At 31.3% G+C, this 17,153-nt stretch overlaps 2 protein-coding genes across 2 annotated transcripts; both read right to left on the bottom strand.

Moving 5' to 3' along the window:
- Window positions 1-927: 927 nt before the first annotated feature.
- On the bottom strand, window positions 928-1,727 carry LOC120213059 (glucan endo-1,3-beta-D-glucosidase-like). The gene is made up of 2 exons (XM_039211197.1): window positions 1,469-1,727; window positions 928-1,013 (listed from the first exon to the last, which is right to left on the bottom strand). Exons 1-2 carry the CDS (start codon window positions 1,710-1,712, stop codon window positions 988-990), a joined length of 270 nt encoding a protein of 89 aa, XP_039067128.1. The 5' UTR covers window positions 1,713-1,727; the 3' UTR covers window positions 928-987.
- A 2,458-nt stretch (window positions 1,728-4,185) lies between these two features.
- Window positions 4,186-6,970, bottom strand: LOC120213303. The gene is made up of 3 exons (XM_039211475.1): window positions 6,601-6,970; window positions 5,506-5,722; window positions 4,186-5,176 (listed from the first exon to the last, which is right to left on the bottom strand). The coding sequence occupies exons 1-3, from the start codon at window positions 6,826-6,828 to the stop codon at window positions 4,686-4,688; spliced, it is 936 nt and encodes a 311-aa protein (XP_039067406.1). The 5' UTR covers window positions 6,829-6,970; the 3' UTR covers window positions 4,186-4,685.
- Between the last annotated feature and the right edge of the window lie 10,183 nt (window positions 6,971-17,153).

Genomic DNA, 17,153 nt, shown 5'->3' on the forward strand with positions numbered 1-17,153 from the left:
TTGTCTTGGGTTCAAGTAATTATACCCGTGAGAGTGTGTCTGTTGTCAATAGCTTTATTTATTTATTTTGATTTTATTCATATTGAAATTTTATTTATGCTTATTCCATTTATAAAAATTTTATGGTGTTAATATACGCGTTTACCTTAAAAAATATTTCTAGATTTTCTAGTTTGTGAAACTAAAAAATCTATAGGAGGTGGTGTTGTTTATGGGTGACGTTCGATTTAGTCGAGTCGAGTAAAATAATTTTGAGTTATTCGAGTTGACGAGTACTATTTTATACCTCAAAAGTTGACTTTAGTTTTTTTTAGTCAAGTCAAGTTTATAAAATTTGAGTAAAGTCAAGTCGAATTTTTGAGTTTTTGTTTAAATTTAATTATAAATATTAATAAATATTATGATATTATTTGATTCCAATTTAAATATTTTTAACCATATAAAATACATACAGAATCGAGAGACTCGACTCAAACTTGAAAATCAATTAACTAATTACTAAAAATTTTGAGTTTACTAAATCAATCAATTAATTTATATCTAGATCTCAATCATTGTATTTTAGTTTAATTAATTTTAATTTTTTAAATTTTTCAAAATTTAAAATTTAATATAAATTGTTATGACTACATAATAAGGATAAAAAAAAATAATCTTTTAGAGAACAAAAACTAAATCTACAACTAAGCATAATACAAGGACTACCAATAGAATTTCAATTGTCTTCAATTGTCTGTCGATCAAATCAAAGCAAAGACTAAATCAGTAACTTATTAATAGTATAAGGACTAATAAATAGAATTTGATCAATTTTAAATAATAAAATGAAGCAAGAATTTGACTATTTCATCAAATTATATATTAGAATTACATTGTACGATAAGAATCCATTTACTTACAAAAAGAAAAATAAATAGATCCTTTTTTGGAATTTTTTTTGGAGCAAAGTAAAAACCTTCACTCATAAATGATCTTTCCTAGTAACCTTCAAACATGTTTGCATTTCCCTTCACCTGAATAAAATAAACACGAAATTAAAGTATAAGGATTAAATAACAAATTTAAACATAATAGGGGATGAAAATCAAAATTTGACCAAAATATTTCTTTTTAGGTAAACTACACATTTAGTACTCCATTTATCACTTTTATTTCTTTTTTGTCACCCTACTATTTGTTTTTCAAAAGCACACATAACATTATGTTTTGATTTCATTTTGATCACCTATCGTTAAAAAAATTAACAGAACTATTGACGTGACATTTTTTATTTTCTTCAATAATGATGTGACATTATCTTATGGTGACACATCAGCTTCACTCTTAAATTTTTTAACGACGGGTGACCAAAATGAAACCAAAACTAAACGTTAGATATGATTTTGAAAAAAAGATAGTTGGGTGGCTAAAACAGAACAAAAATGATAGTAGGGGTACTAAATGTGTAACTTCCTTTTGTTAATCTTACTTGGATCCTTGGTTGTTGTCTGAGCAGTGTTACTAAAATCACTGGCGCTATCAATTTCTCCTTTCCTCCGATGGTAAGAACCCATGGCGAATGTTGCACGATACCTGACGATCGCCGGTTCGACGCAGATGACACCGGATTGAATCTGACCACAATCGATGCCTCGGCCACGTGACCAATCGAGGTTTTTCTGAAATTTAGCATCGCCAACTCCATCTTTCGGCACACACAACTTCTTCCCCATATTATTTATACACCTTCGAATTACAAAACGCTGCTCGATAACTTCATGAATCCAATTTTATTGTTTTATTTTATTATTTTATTGCAAATTTACTTTGATATTTGATCTTGTTTTTGGGTTGTAAATTGTGTGTATATATATAGGAAAGATGGATCAACCATGGAAAAGTAGTTTATGATCAATATTTTTGACATATGGGAGGCTCTGAGAGTTTATATCTTCATCCATTAATGTATCCTAAGTTTTAGGGTAAGTATAACTAAATTTTAATTTAATTTAATGTATTTTTCGTAAAATATCTATTAAAAACTAGGGTAAACTACATGTTTAGGCACATAAACTATTATTTTTGTTCCATTTTGATACTTAAACTTTATATTTTTTTCAAAATCTTCCCTAACGTTTAGTTTAGATTTAATTTTGGTACCCCGTCATTAAAAACTTAATGGTGATGTTGACGTGTCACCATAAAATAATGTCACATCATCATTGAAAATACAAAAAATGTCACGTTAACAATTCTAATAATTTTTTAACAGCAGATACCAAATTGAAACCTAAACTAAGCGTTATGTATGATTTTGAAAAAAAATAAAATTTAAATACCAAACGGAACAGAGATAATAGTTTAAGTATTAAACGTGTAACTTACTCTAAAACTATAATGTTAATTTCAAATTAAATTATTTTTAATTCAAGTAAAATTAAGCCTTTTAAATTTGTATTTAATTCAAGCATATATTAACTTTGAGAAGAATTCATTAATTTTCTTTAATTTAAAACATAAACTCATTAATTAAAATTTTTTTTTTGTAAATCTTTCTTTGAATTTGGTTATTTTAAATATTTCAGTTGATTTAATTTTATGAAAGTAAATTTAAAAAATTACTTAATTTCTAGAGATGAGAAAATCATGAATAGAGGTTTGAGTACTCTGGATAAAAATGGTAAGGAGTAATGGCTTTTTATGAATTTAAAGTCCAAATATTTATGTTATCTAAAATATTTTTATACAGTCTACAAAAGGTCCATTACTTATTCTTTAATTTCTTAGGTAGTTTTTAAAAGAGAAGGACGTCGTTGAATTGAATTGAATTGAATTGAAGAAACCGAGAGGAGGAGAAAGCCATGAATTAACCTGCTTAAATGGCAAACTAACAGCAACAACAATACAGGGATCAATCATAATATCATGTAATTGATTTCTAGCCATTTTTTGATTGAAATGAGTAATTTTAATTGTTAGAAGCACTAAATCCTCGTGTTCGCCTACATCTAGTGTATCCGAACTCTTGAAGGGATCTAATAATATTTTAGATCCCTATCAATTTAAATTTAAGTAATATTAAACTTTTATCATCTGATTTTTAGATTAATAGGTCCTATTATTTAAAACTTATATAATTTGCCCTCTGAGTATTTGATCCTGACACTATCCTTTGCTTGTGGAATCAGAAAATTCAAGTATTGTTTAACCAATAATATAACATATATTATTTGTGTTAATATAATAAAATATGAAATATGAAGGATTGATTAAATAATAATAAAATTATTTAAGAGATTAATATGGAAAATCCACCTCAGATAATTAATGGGGACTATTAAGGAAATAAGTGGAATAAAAGGTAACAACATTTTATACCAACCACTTGACAAGAAGTGGACCCAACTGGAAAACGTTAGAATTCTTGGGAGAAAAAGAAAAATCTCAAATAATTAATGATATAGCCATTTTTAAGACACGATTGGCTAATTGTTTTCTGTCATAACCATGAATGGCTGACCATTAATTCTCTACCAACTCAACGGTAATAATTTGCGATATTCAAGGACGAACCAACTTACCTTAGTGATTAAAGAAATCATTATTGTTCCTAGAAGTCATAGGTTCGAACACCAGCGACTGCTAGGGTGATTGGGTGTTCATAGCCATTCGATTATAGGATGTTACTTTGTTGAGACCTCAGATATTAAAAGTTATAAAGTGGGTACCCGATTATTCATATATCTAACTCAGATTGATGTCAATTGTTAACAAAAAAAAGGACAAGTTTGGAATATAGGAATAATCAAATGGCTATTTTGTAAGTTTTAATAATCGGAAGACTCAATAAAACAGTACCTTATAGTCAAAGGACCATTTGTGTACTTTACCCTCAAAACTATTAAAATAATTATTAATATTTTAATTTATAAAATTGATATATAAAAAATAAAATAAATATAAATTCTAAAGATAATCCACGTATAATTTATAAAAGTACTGATAATTCACGCGTAATTTATGAAATATATAAATTATTGTCAGATGGTCAAATTGAATAAATATAAAGTTGAAAAATTAAACTGAAAATAAGAAAATTTAATCTGTTGGTTCTTGAAAACCCTAGGCTTGCCATTATTTAATCTCACGGTCACCGTTATTTTCAATATCAACAGAATTAATCTCACAGTCCATCCAAATAAAACATCGCACAAAAAGAGAGCTGTATACTATTTCACATTGTTGAATATTTGTAATCAAAGCATATGTTCTTGATGGCTGCATGAGATATGAAGCTACGTTTTCCACAACCAAATCACATATGAAGAAGAAAGAAAAATTCTAAGAACAAACTTCCCGAGCTCGTAAAAACAATAGGCTAGGGGAAGCAAATAAGAATCTATATAGTGTAGTTGACTTTCCGGGTTGTTTCGGACCAAACGACTCCGCAGTACAGTTACTTACCGACACGACGAGAAGCGTATGCATAGCTCCCCGAGTCGAAATAAGAAATGGAAATGTTCGAACGACATAACATGGTGTGTTATTGACTCCATTTTCGGCTTTATGAACCTACATTTCATTCCGAGGCCCGTGTTATTCACTGTCGAGAAAAAAGAATAGCTAAAAGAAACGCCGCGATACAATTCATCTCTCACAAAAATGACAAAAAGAATTTCAATCTTTCGGATCAAAATCTTTGCATGTCAGAGAGCCCTGAATGAAGAGCGTCGAGCCCTCTCATGCTTCAATCTTCGGGTATTATCGATGTTTATGGGTTTCAATAGTCGTTCTGCTTCTAATTCAGACAGGAGCGAAGGCTGCAGCCTCCTTAAATGCCCTTTGCACTGTTTATGGCCGGACGAAACATTGCCGCCGCTAATATTGTGTTCAAGAGGAGCAATCTGTCGCTGGTACGGTGATTGCCACTTTGCCTGCAAATAAGCAAGAGATCTCCATGGAGGGAACGGCATTGAGTTCTGCTTGAGAGACGACCGAGCAGCTTCAACCATAAGTTGAAGCAACTGTTTCAACCGAGTCCAGGAGCCAACATAGACAACCGGTAGTGAATTCAATATTTGATCGTAAGAATCAACCGCTCTAGCTATCTCAAAATGGCTTCTGAAGTCGATATCGATAATCAAACGCTCTAAATTCCCGTTGTTGTAATTGACCACATCAATATACTCATGATCACCTGCACATATATGTCACGAACTGGTTTTGTCACTACTTTTACAGCTCAGATAAAAAAAAATTGCCATGAATCGTACATTTTTAGACCAATCGAACAGAATGTAGAAACCGATTTTCGTTATGAACGGCATGGATGGACACTCTGATACAGGCAACAAAGATAGGGATGCAGCAGAATATAGATTCTCCACAACAAACTCTCATGCAAGCACACAACATATTCTACCCTCAAGGAAACAACAGAGTAGAGTGTATCAAATGATCCAGAAACAAAATAATGTATATATGCATACGAGTGCATAATTTCGGATTCAGAGGCTATTGCCATACCTCCAGGAACTTTGCCAGTACGCTGCCACTTCGATACACAAACAGCCGCATCATAGCCGGAAAGCCTCAACAGCTTTACCAGATAATATCTGATGCAACTGGCATTACATGGACCCGACTTCACATAGTGTAGGTCCGTCTCAGCCATCGATAATATAAGCGAATGAACCACTGATAACAAGTCCAAATCATATTGACAGACCGAGTGCTTATGGTACTGCAACACAACAGAACAAAACAAAAGAGAATTAGATGCCAATAAGCAAATGGTTTTGGTAGGAAAATAAGAGGTTAAAAATACAAAGAATCACAAAACTCCCATGCTTATAGATTCCCAAATACTCTGAACTATATCAAATATCTCGGATTGTGTTACACAAGCTCGGAAGTCGGTATTTTTGGTCTAATGGCAATTTAGGTCCTATAAGTTTATATATTAGACAATTTAGGCCTTGTCCCCCCTTAAATTTTGAGTTTAAACACTTAACAAGCCCTTGTATTTTTTAAGTTTAGCAATTTGGCCCCACCCGATGTTGAATCTTGTGTCCATCCCTTGTCGGTATCCAGAATTTATTCATACAATTTAACCTAAAAAATCATTTATCATTTATGCTAATGAAGAGAGGCAAATCACAATAACGATAAGCATATCTAAATCTGTGAGGGACTGAGGTCCTGGAAATTTTCTTTGCATTTTCTACTAATAAAATAATTTCGCATCTCCTAAAGTTTTATAATTCCGCACCGCCACCTCCAAATTACTAAAATAAGTTTCTAAACTCGCCCCGCTTAAACAGAAAATCATGTATCCCTCCATGATCTGAATCATGAACAATAGCCGTATATAGGATTTCTAAAGAATTGACGTACTCTTCAATCTCCAAACAGATGAATCCAGAATTCATTTCCCTCAATCTCAAAAAGGTGAATTCAAAAAACCAATCATATTCAAATTTGCAACCTCAATAACGTAAATTTCCTTGCATATTCAGCCTTATGAAAAAAATAACAACAAAACCCATTATGAAACATATGAATTAAAAAAAACAGAAAAGGAAACAATTATTCTCAAAGGGAAAATGGATAAAAACTAACAGATATTTTATCAGCGAGGTGGATAAGATCGGAGAAACTGGACTCGCTATCACTGCTACACCAAGAATCGGCGCCGGCACTACCCCCGTTGTTTTCCAAGAAATCACTAACCATCAAAGCCAAATCATGTTCGCTTTCGTTGCTAAACCTCCACAAACTATTGTTATTAGAATTTCCTTTATTGTTCTGATGATCCCCCGCGGATATCCATAAGCCGCACTCCGTCATCGTTAGCCAAAATACCTCCGCCGCCGTCGTCCGATCGCAAATTTCCCCGTTTCCTCCTTACAATTTCAACACCAACCACCGAAAAAAAACCCGGGAGGGGGCCGTGCGCGTAATTTAGATTGAAAATCAGAGGCTATTTTTTTGGGGGGGGGTAAGGCAAAGAAAATTGAAAAAAGAAAGGGAAGGGGGAAATTGCGAACGAAATTTGACGGAGACGAAGAGCTTTTTATTTTTAATGGCGGAAATTTGAAATGACGAAAATGGGCTTGAGATCTCTTTGTTATAACAGATGTGAAGTTTTGCTGTTTTCATTACAAATAATTTGTTGTTGGATAACTAACATGAATAGTGTTAGTTAAATTTGTTTTATTTATAGAATGTTTTTATACTATTTATTATAATTTAGATTAAAAATTAATCATTAATATTTAATTTATTAATTGATTAATTTCGATTAAAGATTGTATAGTTTTATTATGAAAAGACATTTCATTTTATTTCATTTATATCTTTAAAATTTTTTAAAAAAATTGATTTCACTTAAAAAATTTAATGTCTTATCTCATGAAACCAAATAATTATTTTAAAAAAATTAATTTTACCTGATAAATTTCACAATTGAAAATTTTATATTATTCTAAATAAGGTTCAAAACGTTTTTTTTTTTTGTTGAATAGAGGACGTAACAGAGGGTAGTTCATTGAACTTTCCTTCTGTTTTTTATGGGTTTTTATGGGTAAATATAAATCTCGGTACCTAACTTTGGAATTTATGTGCAATGTGGTACCCCTTTTTCTTATACAATTAGATACTTAACTTTTCTTGATGATGCATTTAAGTACTTAAACTTTTTGAGTGCAATTAGATACCCAATATTTTATCTTTTTGATACAATTAGATACTTAACGTTTTTTTAAAGAAAAAAAATACAATGTTTATATTCATAATTTTAACGCATAACTTATGAATTTGTTATACATGTTCTCTCTTTAACTAAACAATGTCATAATTATATGTATAAACCAATCAAATTTGATGTGTGATTAAAAAAATGTCAGATACCTAATTGAATAAAAAAAATAAGTACAACATTGCACATAAATATCAAAAGTATCTACTAGTTTGGATCAAGTATTGTATAGGTCCACTAAATACCCAATTTACTCCATTCACAATGTTAGAGATCTATTGTCACATATTGACCATGTTTAAAAAATATAATATCTAATAATGATCATATTTAAGAGATCTAGTTTCATTCAACTATACCAACTGATTGTTCGTAAAAAAATATATTTCGACTGAAAATAAAAAAAAATCATTTTTAATGGAAAGATGATTTATTGTTTCTTTTACAAATAATGTTAGATGAACAAATACATTAATCACATTATTTGTGTGAAAACTCTAAATACTTTAGGGGATGAAAAAGAGAACAATTGAATTCACCTAACTTCACATGACCAATTATGACTCATTTATGAGTGTATAATTAAATATGTTCACAAAAATTAGGCAACTTATTAGGTCAAGCAATTTGACATAATTCAACTTAGGCTTTGATAAGGAAAAAAATCAATTTCAATGTAAATTAGTCTTTAAATTTAATAATTTTTCTCTTCTTGTTTCATAAATGTTTTATCATTAGTCCCCAAACTTAATTTTTTGGATAAATTACGCATTTAGTACCTAAACTATCAGTTTTGGTATATTTTTATACCTAAACTTTCAAATTTTTTTCAAAATCATTCATAATGTTTAGTTTTTGTTTCATTTTAGTACAAGTTGTTAAAAACTTAACGGGCGGACTGACGTGACATAGATTCGGTGGACTGACGATCAATCCAAATAGTGGATCAAGAGAGAATGATGTGTTGATCAACATAGTCCCGTTTCAAATTCATCGAACAGTGGACCATGGAGATCGAAGGATGAATAAATCGAAGAGTCCATCGTCGATTTGAGGATATTAAGTTGTTTTCCGATGAAACAGAGGCCTGAATCACGTTCAGGTGGTCAAAAAGGTGCATTGTGAAAAGTTTGGGCTTCATTGATTGCTGGATGCGATGACCGACAAGCTCGTCCGTTAAGTTTTTAACGGCGGGGTATTAAAATGAAACAAAAACTAAACATTAGATATAGTTTTGAAAAAAAATGAAAGTTTAGGTACTAAAACATATTAAAACTAATAATTTATGTACTAAATTCGTAGTTTACCCCTAAGTTTTTCAACTTGAATCTTTAAACTTGAATTTTTATATTATTTCTTCTGATATGATATTGTTAGATTATACCGTGTTGTTACTTAAAAATTTTAAATATATGTATGTATTGGCTTTTTAAGGAAATAACATTAAAAATAAAAATAAAATTTAACGTTTTAGGTTTCGTGAAATTATTTAAAAATATATATTAAAATCTACGATAACATATAAAGTCGTCATAAGCTGAATACGAATTTAATAAAATCAGTCTTGTGCGTCTCGAAAGTGGAGGGCATATTTTGAATTTATAACTCATTACCAGTTGTTCATGTTGATGATGATTTTATCAAATTCATCAACAACTATAGGTGAATTAAACTATCAAATTTTTCAAAACAAAACTTTACTTACATATCGTGTCATGTAGATTTCATGTTACTTTTTAATGTTTTGATTATTATATTATGTCAAGCTCAACATTATCGAATTTATCGAATAATTTGTAATTAAGTATTAGTTATTAGTAGTAATTTTTTTTAAAATACGATAACTAAATTATTTATAATTTATTCTATTTATAAATCAAAATATAATATATGATTAAATATATTTTAAAATATTATACTAATAAATAGATCAATTAAACTAAAATTCGATCAATCATTGATGATAAATTTAAAGTTTGATTTGATCATACCGAATAACTAAAGCAAGTTGACGTTACTCAGGCAGCCCTCCCATTTAATAAATAATTCTCAATTATCAAACATTATTCAACCACATCATCTTCAAAAATAAAAACAAATTAGATATGATTAAGTGACTTCAGTGGTTAAGTGGAGTATTATTTTTTTTAAAATCCTGAGTTTAAATAATTATATTTGTAAGATGTGCGCACACTGTCAATGGCTAAAAATGACGTTATTTTATTGAATTATCATACTATTAAAAGTTACAAAATGGTTACTCGACTATTCATATATTCAAACTTGTCATTTTTTTATCTCGTCTAAGATAAAATTTAGAATATATAAATAGTCAAGTGATAATCTTATAATTTTTAATAATCAATGAACTATTTTATAACTTTTAATAGTTAAAAAAATTTAACAAAATAATTTTTTATGTTCAAAAGACTAATTATAACTATTAATAATTATGAGATTTAATAAAATAAAATTCTATAATCAAATAATTATTTTGTAATTTTTTTTATTATTATAACAACGTTAATGATTGATTATAGGCAGCCGGCTTGTGTGGAATACCGGCGACAGCTGTTGAATCTCCATCAAAAGGGAATCTAATAATTACATAAAAAGCGGACCTTCAAAAAGAAAATCAAATATTAAAATAATATTGCAATGCCAGCTAACGTTGTGTACAAATTATTAAGATTTATTATTTGGATTTTATTATGATTTAATTTGAAAAATTCATGTTATGATTATTTTAATAAAAAATAAATTAAAAGAAAAATAAAGATATATGGTAAGTGTGAAAGTCTGAGCCATAATTCACCATTGATCTTGTAAAAGCGTGAGGGCATAATCTCACAATACAATAAAATACAATTAAATTAAGATATATATATATATATATATATAATTAGAATTTTAAAGTATTATATACATTGTAAAATCTCTTATATATATCGTAGATATAATAATTTTTTTCGTAATTCTTTTACATAAATTTATATATATTTTTATTTACAATTATATCTATTCATCTATCGTAACAAATACTAGTTTAAATACCAAATGACATAGATAATAAACTAACTGCCTTTGCTATTAGTAGGTAAATATGTAGGCTATGTCCGATTGAGTCAATAAATAAAACCCTCCTATCATTGACAGGCAAATGGTTTACTAAGATCCAAATTTAAATTACTTTTTGTTCTTATTTTTCTTCAAATATTTATACTAGTGTTCATATTTGAATTCAGACTTTAAAATTTTCACATCATTTATTTTAAGAGAAAATAACTTCAGTTATCAAAAATACCTTATAATATACGATTTTAATCAATTTTTTTGGATTTGCCAAAATGACCAACTAAATCGCAATGCGATCTCCGGTATCGCAAATCAATTTCCAGATTCGCAACGCGAACATCGACTATCGCAATGCGATTTTCCAAATTCGTTGATATAGTCCAAGTTCGCGTTGCGATTTATTCCAAATTCGTTGCGATTTATTCCAAATTCGTTGCGATAGTCGAAGTTCGCGTTGCGATTTATTCTAAATTCGTTGCGATAGTCCAAAATCGCAACGACTGGTGGTATTGCATTTGTTTCTTAAGAATTTTCTCTAAAAAGATAGTATTCGCGCGAACGTGTCAAAGACACGTATTACCGCGACCACGAGACGAGACGAGACGGACGGCGGTGGCGGCGGCGCGCGAGAGTCCCCTTTGTTCTCTATCACCCAATAAAGAAGTGGGAAAGCCAAGCCTTAAATACCATTCTCAATAGTGTTTCCAATACTATGTGAAATTGAGCATTACCAACACTTGTTTACAATACTATGTAATTATTCAGGAAACAATTAACAATCATGCACCTTAAAACAACTGAATCAACAACCGATTGCATTAGTATTATACGATTAAATATGTCATAATTAAAAGTCAATCTACAATCAATCACGATTATTGCAATTTTAAGCAAAACATTTAAAAAAAATTGCATCACTCGCGAGAATAAAAAAATTGTTATCGTACAATACCAATCAATTGAAAATAAATTAAAATTGCATGAAAACTAAACGAACAAATACTTTTTATACAAATACTAAAGTCATTAACTATAATTCACAAATAATATCACTATTTAAGGCTCAATCTCACATAGTATTGGGAACAAGTGTTGGTAATGCTCAATGCCACATAGTATTGGAAATACTATTGAGAATGGTATTTAAGGCTTGGATTTCCCACTTTCTTGTTGAGTGATAGAGAACAAGGGGGACTCTCGCGCGTCGCCGCCGCCGTCCATCTCGTCTCGTCTCGGGTCGTGGTAATATGTGTCTTCGACACGTCCGCGCGAAGACTATCTTTTTAGAGAAAATTCTTAAGAAACAAATGCAATACCACCAGTCGTTGCGATTTTGGACTATCGCAACGAATTTAGAATAAATCACAGCGCGAACTTCGACTATCGCAACGCGAACTTGGACTATCGCAACGAATTTGGAATAAATCGCACCGCGAACTTGGACTATCGCAATGAATTTGGAAAAGCGCATTGCGATAGTCGATGTTCGCGTTGCGAATCTGGAAACTGATTTGCGATACCGGAGATCGCCTTTCGAATTATCGATCGCATTGCGATTTAGTTGGTCATTTTGGCAAATCCAAAAAAAGTTGGTTAAAATTAATATTATAAGACATTTTTTGTCACTGAGGTTATTTTCTCTTATTTTAAATTCAAAACTATTTTAAGTTTAAAACTTTTTGGACAAATTATTATAAATTTGGATCGATTGAAATTCAAATTCAAATTATTGACTTTTTATAATGAACTCAGATGACACTTGAATTCTTCTAAAGATGAACTCAATTATACCTTAGAAATAAAGCACACAAGATAGGAGAAGAAGAGAATAATGTAAAGGGCAAGTAACAGTTTTATTCTCTTGCTATATAACTTCCATGGCTAAGATTTTGAAACACAAATAAGCTGAGCTTCTGACACGTCCTCAAGCTCACACAGCTCAATCAACAAACCTAATCATGTTAAGATTCATTTCTTTAATTTAATATATGGTTTTGCTTTCCTAGGAAGTTGTGGATGATAGCAATCCTTTTAGTTTATGGTTCATATTCTTTTTAATCTCAATAATAAAGAAAAAGAAAGCTAGAGGACCCACAGCATGTGCGCACTTAAAAACACTAATTTACAATTTCTCCCATCAAGTTAGATAAGGGAGCATGTAGTGTTGGACACGAGACAGGTTAGTTTCACATTTGTTGATTTTTGAAATAAAAATTCATTTGCCTTTTTTTTTCCGAAAATAAAAAAATAATTGAATATAAAATATAGAATAGCATTACAGTAATCATCTTTAAATATATAAAAAAGTATTATAGTATTTATTTCATATTGAGTCCAATAAATTTCACTTGAAACATGACTATACTTCAACTCAAATTCTCACCTTCACAAAACCCACTCAAATTCAATAAATTTCAACAACAACAAAAAATTAACACTTATAAAATCAGATTAAAATCTGTTGGATTCAAGTAACTTGTCCATTTAGGGACATAACATACTTTTCAGGTTGAAATTCATCCGATTCGGGTAACTTGGCTCTTATATAAAGAGGCATTATACTAATTATTTCAAGTTGAGTCAATGATTTTGTAACTTAAACTCGACTCTACTCTAATCCCAACTCTTACTTTTAGAAAACCCACTTCAATCCATCTCGAATATAAATTTTAGGAAAACTAACCCTTATAAAATCAAATTGAATTAAAATTTATTAAATTCAAAAAAATTGGCATAGGAACATGAATTACTTTTCTAGTTGGCTTCTCAAGAATACCCATATCTGTCTCTTGGGGTCTCACATCCTTTTTTAAACACAAATGAGGATTATCTTTTATGACTTATTGCACAAAAGGATAGACATTTGGCGCAATGGATGTGATGGAGACAAGGAATATGCCTTGGGACCATTCCTATGGATTGGGATTCAACTTTATTTTATACATCAAACAGCTCACCATGCTAATAGCAATACTATTAAATTAAATATGAAAAAGTACTTTAGTTTTCAACATGAAAAGGAGATGCGTATCCAAACCATGTACAGCCTAGACAACAGCACAATCATGTACATCCAAATTGCAATTCTATCAACACATTGGTTGCATGAGTGACTCCACTATATTGTGCATTTGTTCCTGTTGATACTAAAATGTGGGTTACAACAACTTTAAACGATTCATTTTTTATTTGAAAGAAGAGCCACAATCAGTGATTTTATTAAAAAAATATGAATGGAAAACGATGATGAATAATACTAGGCTAAATGAGCGAAACAGGGTTTAAAATTCCTTCCTCACTCTTGTACGGGGTTTATATATTAATCTTTACTACAAGTGTCAGGCCTAAGGTTATGAAGACTATAATTCGTAGATTGACATAAAAAATAGATACGATCGTCTGATAGTAAATTAATCCTAACAAATCACACAGGCCTACCAATAGTCTTGTCAAGGTATTGCGATCAGCCGAATGGTATGAAATTACGAAGGCTTCGATCAACAAAAGATTTGTACAAAGACATTGTTGTAGATTGAGGATAAGAGAAGAAATTATCGAAGAAAAAAGGTTGTAGAAGAAGAAGAAAAGGGATTACAGAAAGGAAATTCTTATTCATTCAAATCATAGAGAAGAAATGTGCTCCACAAGAGGTATTATTTAGTTACAAATTCATCCTGGTAAATCTAGTAATGCCAGCTGGCAATCTTCTATAACTGAATTGCTTAACAAACTGATTCCTTGTGTTGTTCAGTTATTGGGCCAATTGACTGGGTCACTCCATCTCGTACCAAACTCCCTTAGCCCACCTCCACTTCATCAGATAAGTTAAACTCCCCTCGTTTTTCAATTCCTTTTCTGATTTCAATCCCCAATTTACTTTCCCGAATCCATAACCCTTCTTTCTCCAGAATCCCTAACCCTCCTTTCTCCATTCCCAAATCCTGCTCGTTACTTCGTTCTTCGTCTTCTTCTCCAACTATAACAATACCCGCCCCACGAGACGAGCCTTGACCCAAGGATCAAACGTAGGAAACTGGCCACGCAAAAACGAATAATCTTCCCAAGTATCATTCGATTCATCCAAGTTTTTCCATCGAACCAAAAGCTGAGTGACTGGTTTTCCATTTCCATTTACAATTCATCTTCCCACAGTTTTCAAGGGTTTTATTTGCAACTGACCATCTTCGTCTATGGCAGGAGGATCTGTAGCAGTCACTGATGAATCCCCGATGAATCTCTTCAGAAGACTTACATGAAATACAGGGTGAAGTCTCGAAGAATTAGGTAAATCCAGTCTACAAGCTACTTCACCTATTTTTTCGAGTATTTTGTATGGTCCAAAATATTTTGCTGCTAACTTAAGATTTTTTCGCAGGGCAATCGAAGACTGTCTATATGGCTGCAACTTCAGGTACACCAATTCTCCAATTTGAAAAACCTTTTTTGTTATACTTTTATCAGCCTGCTGCTTCATTCTGTTACTAGCTAATTCTAATTGATGCTTGATTAACTGCCTTATATGCTCCCTATTAGTCATAATTTCACTAACTGACTGAACTTTGTTAACCAAACTATAATAGGTGATTTGTACCCATATAAAGCTTGAAAAGGAGTTAATTTTAAAGTTGTATGGTAAGTGGTGTTGTACCACCACTATGACTCAGATAGCCATTTAGCCCAATATCTAGGCTGATAAAAACAAATGCCCCTTAAATATTGTTCTAAACACAGGTTGACCCTCTCTGTTTGTCCATCCGTTTCAGGATGATAAGCAGTGCTGAACAATGTCCTTGTACCCAATTGTTTCATCAATTCTTTCCAAAACAAACTAGTAAAGGTCTTATCTCTGTCAGAAATTGCCATTTTAGGCTGGCCATATAGTTTATAAACACTGTCTAGGTAGAGCTTAGCAACCTCTGCTGCAGAATAAGGATGAGATAGAGGCAGAAAATGGTTGTATTTAGTGAATTTATCCACAATTACCAAAATACAGTTTTTCTTGAAGGAAGTAGGCAATCCTTCAATAAAATCCATAGTAATGATTTCCCATGCTTGATTAGGAACAGGCAGGGGCTGTAGCAAACCAGGTTTTGTTACATGTTCCACCTTAGTTTGCTGGCAAACTTCACAACATCTCACATATGTATTAACCATAGCTTTAAGATTTGGCCAATAAAAATTTGACCTAATCCTATATATGTAGTTTGCACCAAAAAATGTCCCCCTAGAGGAGAATCATGCAAAGTCTGTATAACTTTCAACCTAAGGCTTCCATTAGCTCCAATATAAACTCTCCCATCATATCTAAGAACAGCCTTAGAATGTTTCCATTTATTGTCAGTAGGAGGATTAATAGTTAGAATGGAAATCCAATTTTGAGCTATATAATCATTCTTATAGCTGTCTTCAAGTAGGAACCAAAACAGTCACTCCCATAGCCAAACAATGAGCTTGATCCTCCCATGTTCTAGATAAAGCATCAACAACTACATTTGATTTCCCCTTTCTATACTGAATAGTATAGTCTAATCCCAATAACTTGGTCAACCCTTTCTTCTGAATAGTGGTAGTTAACTTATTCTCCAACAAAAATTTTAATGATTCATGATCAGTTTTAATAACAAATGGCCTACTCTCCAAATAATGCCTCCATTTAGAAACAACCAATAGAATAACAAGATATTCCCTTTCATAAATAGATAGAACTAAGTGTCTAGGACTTAAAGGACTTAAAGTTTTACTTAAATAAGCAATAGGTCTTCCCTCTTGTGAAAGAACAACCCCTATACCCCCAGAACTAGCATTTGTTTACAGATAAAATGTCTTAGCAAAATCTGGTAGTGCTAAAACTGGAGCAGAAGACATAACTTTCTTAAGATCCTCAAAAGCAGAATAAGCAGCAGAATTCCATTGAAACCCATTATTTTTTAACATCTGTGTCAATGGTCTGCTAATAATGCCATAATTCTTAATAAATCGCCTGTAGTACCCTGTCAGACCAAGAAATCCTCTAAGAGATTTAAGAGATTTAGGCTTGGGTCAATTATGCATAGCTTTCACTTTACTAGGGTCTGTAGACACCCCTGCAGCAGATATAATATGGCCCAAATACTCCACTTTAGTCTGCCCAAAAAAACATTTGGAAAGTTTTGCAAATAATTGGTTCTTTTGCAAAAATTCCAAAACTAAATGTAAATGTTCAACATGGTCTGTCATACTGTTGTTGTACACCAAGATATCATCAAAGAAATCCAAAACAAATTCTCTAAGGAAAGAATTAAACAATTCATTCATAAGGGCCTGAAATGTAGCAGGAGCATTAGTAAGGCCAAAAGGCATT

The sequence above is a fragment of the Hibiscus syriacus genome, unplaced genomic scaffold (genome assembly GCF_006381635.1).
Source record: "Hibiscus syriacus cultivar Baekdansim isolate YM2019G1 unplaced genomic scaffold, ASM638163v2 tig00110020_pilon, whole genome shotgun sequence".
Classification (NCBI taxonomy): Eukaryota; Viridiplantae; Streptophyta; class Magnoliopsida; order Malvales; family Malvaceae; genus Hibiscus; species Hibiscus syriacus.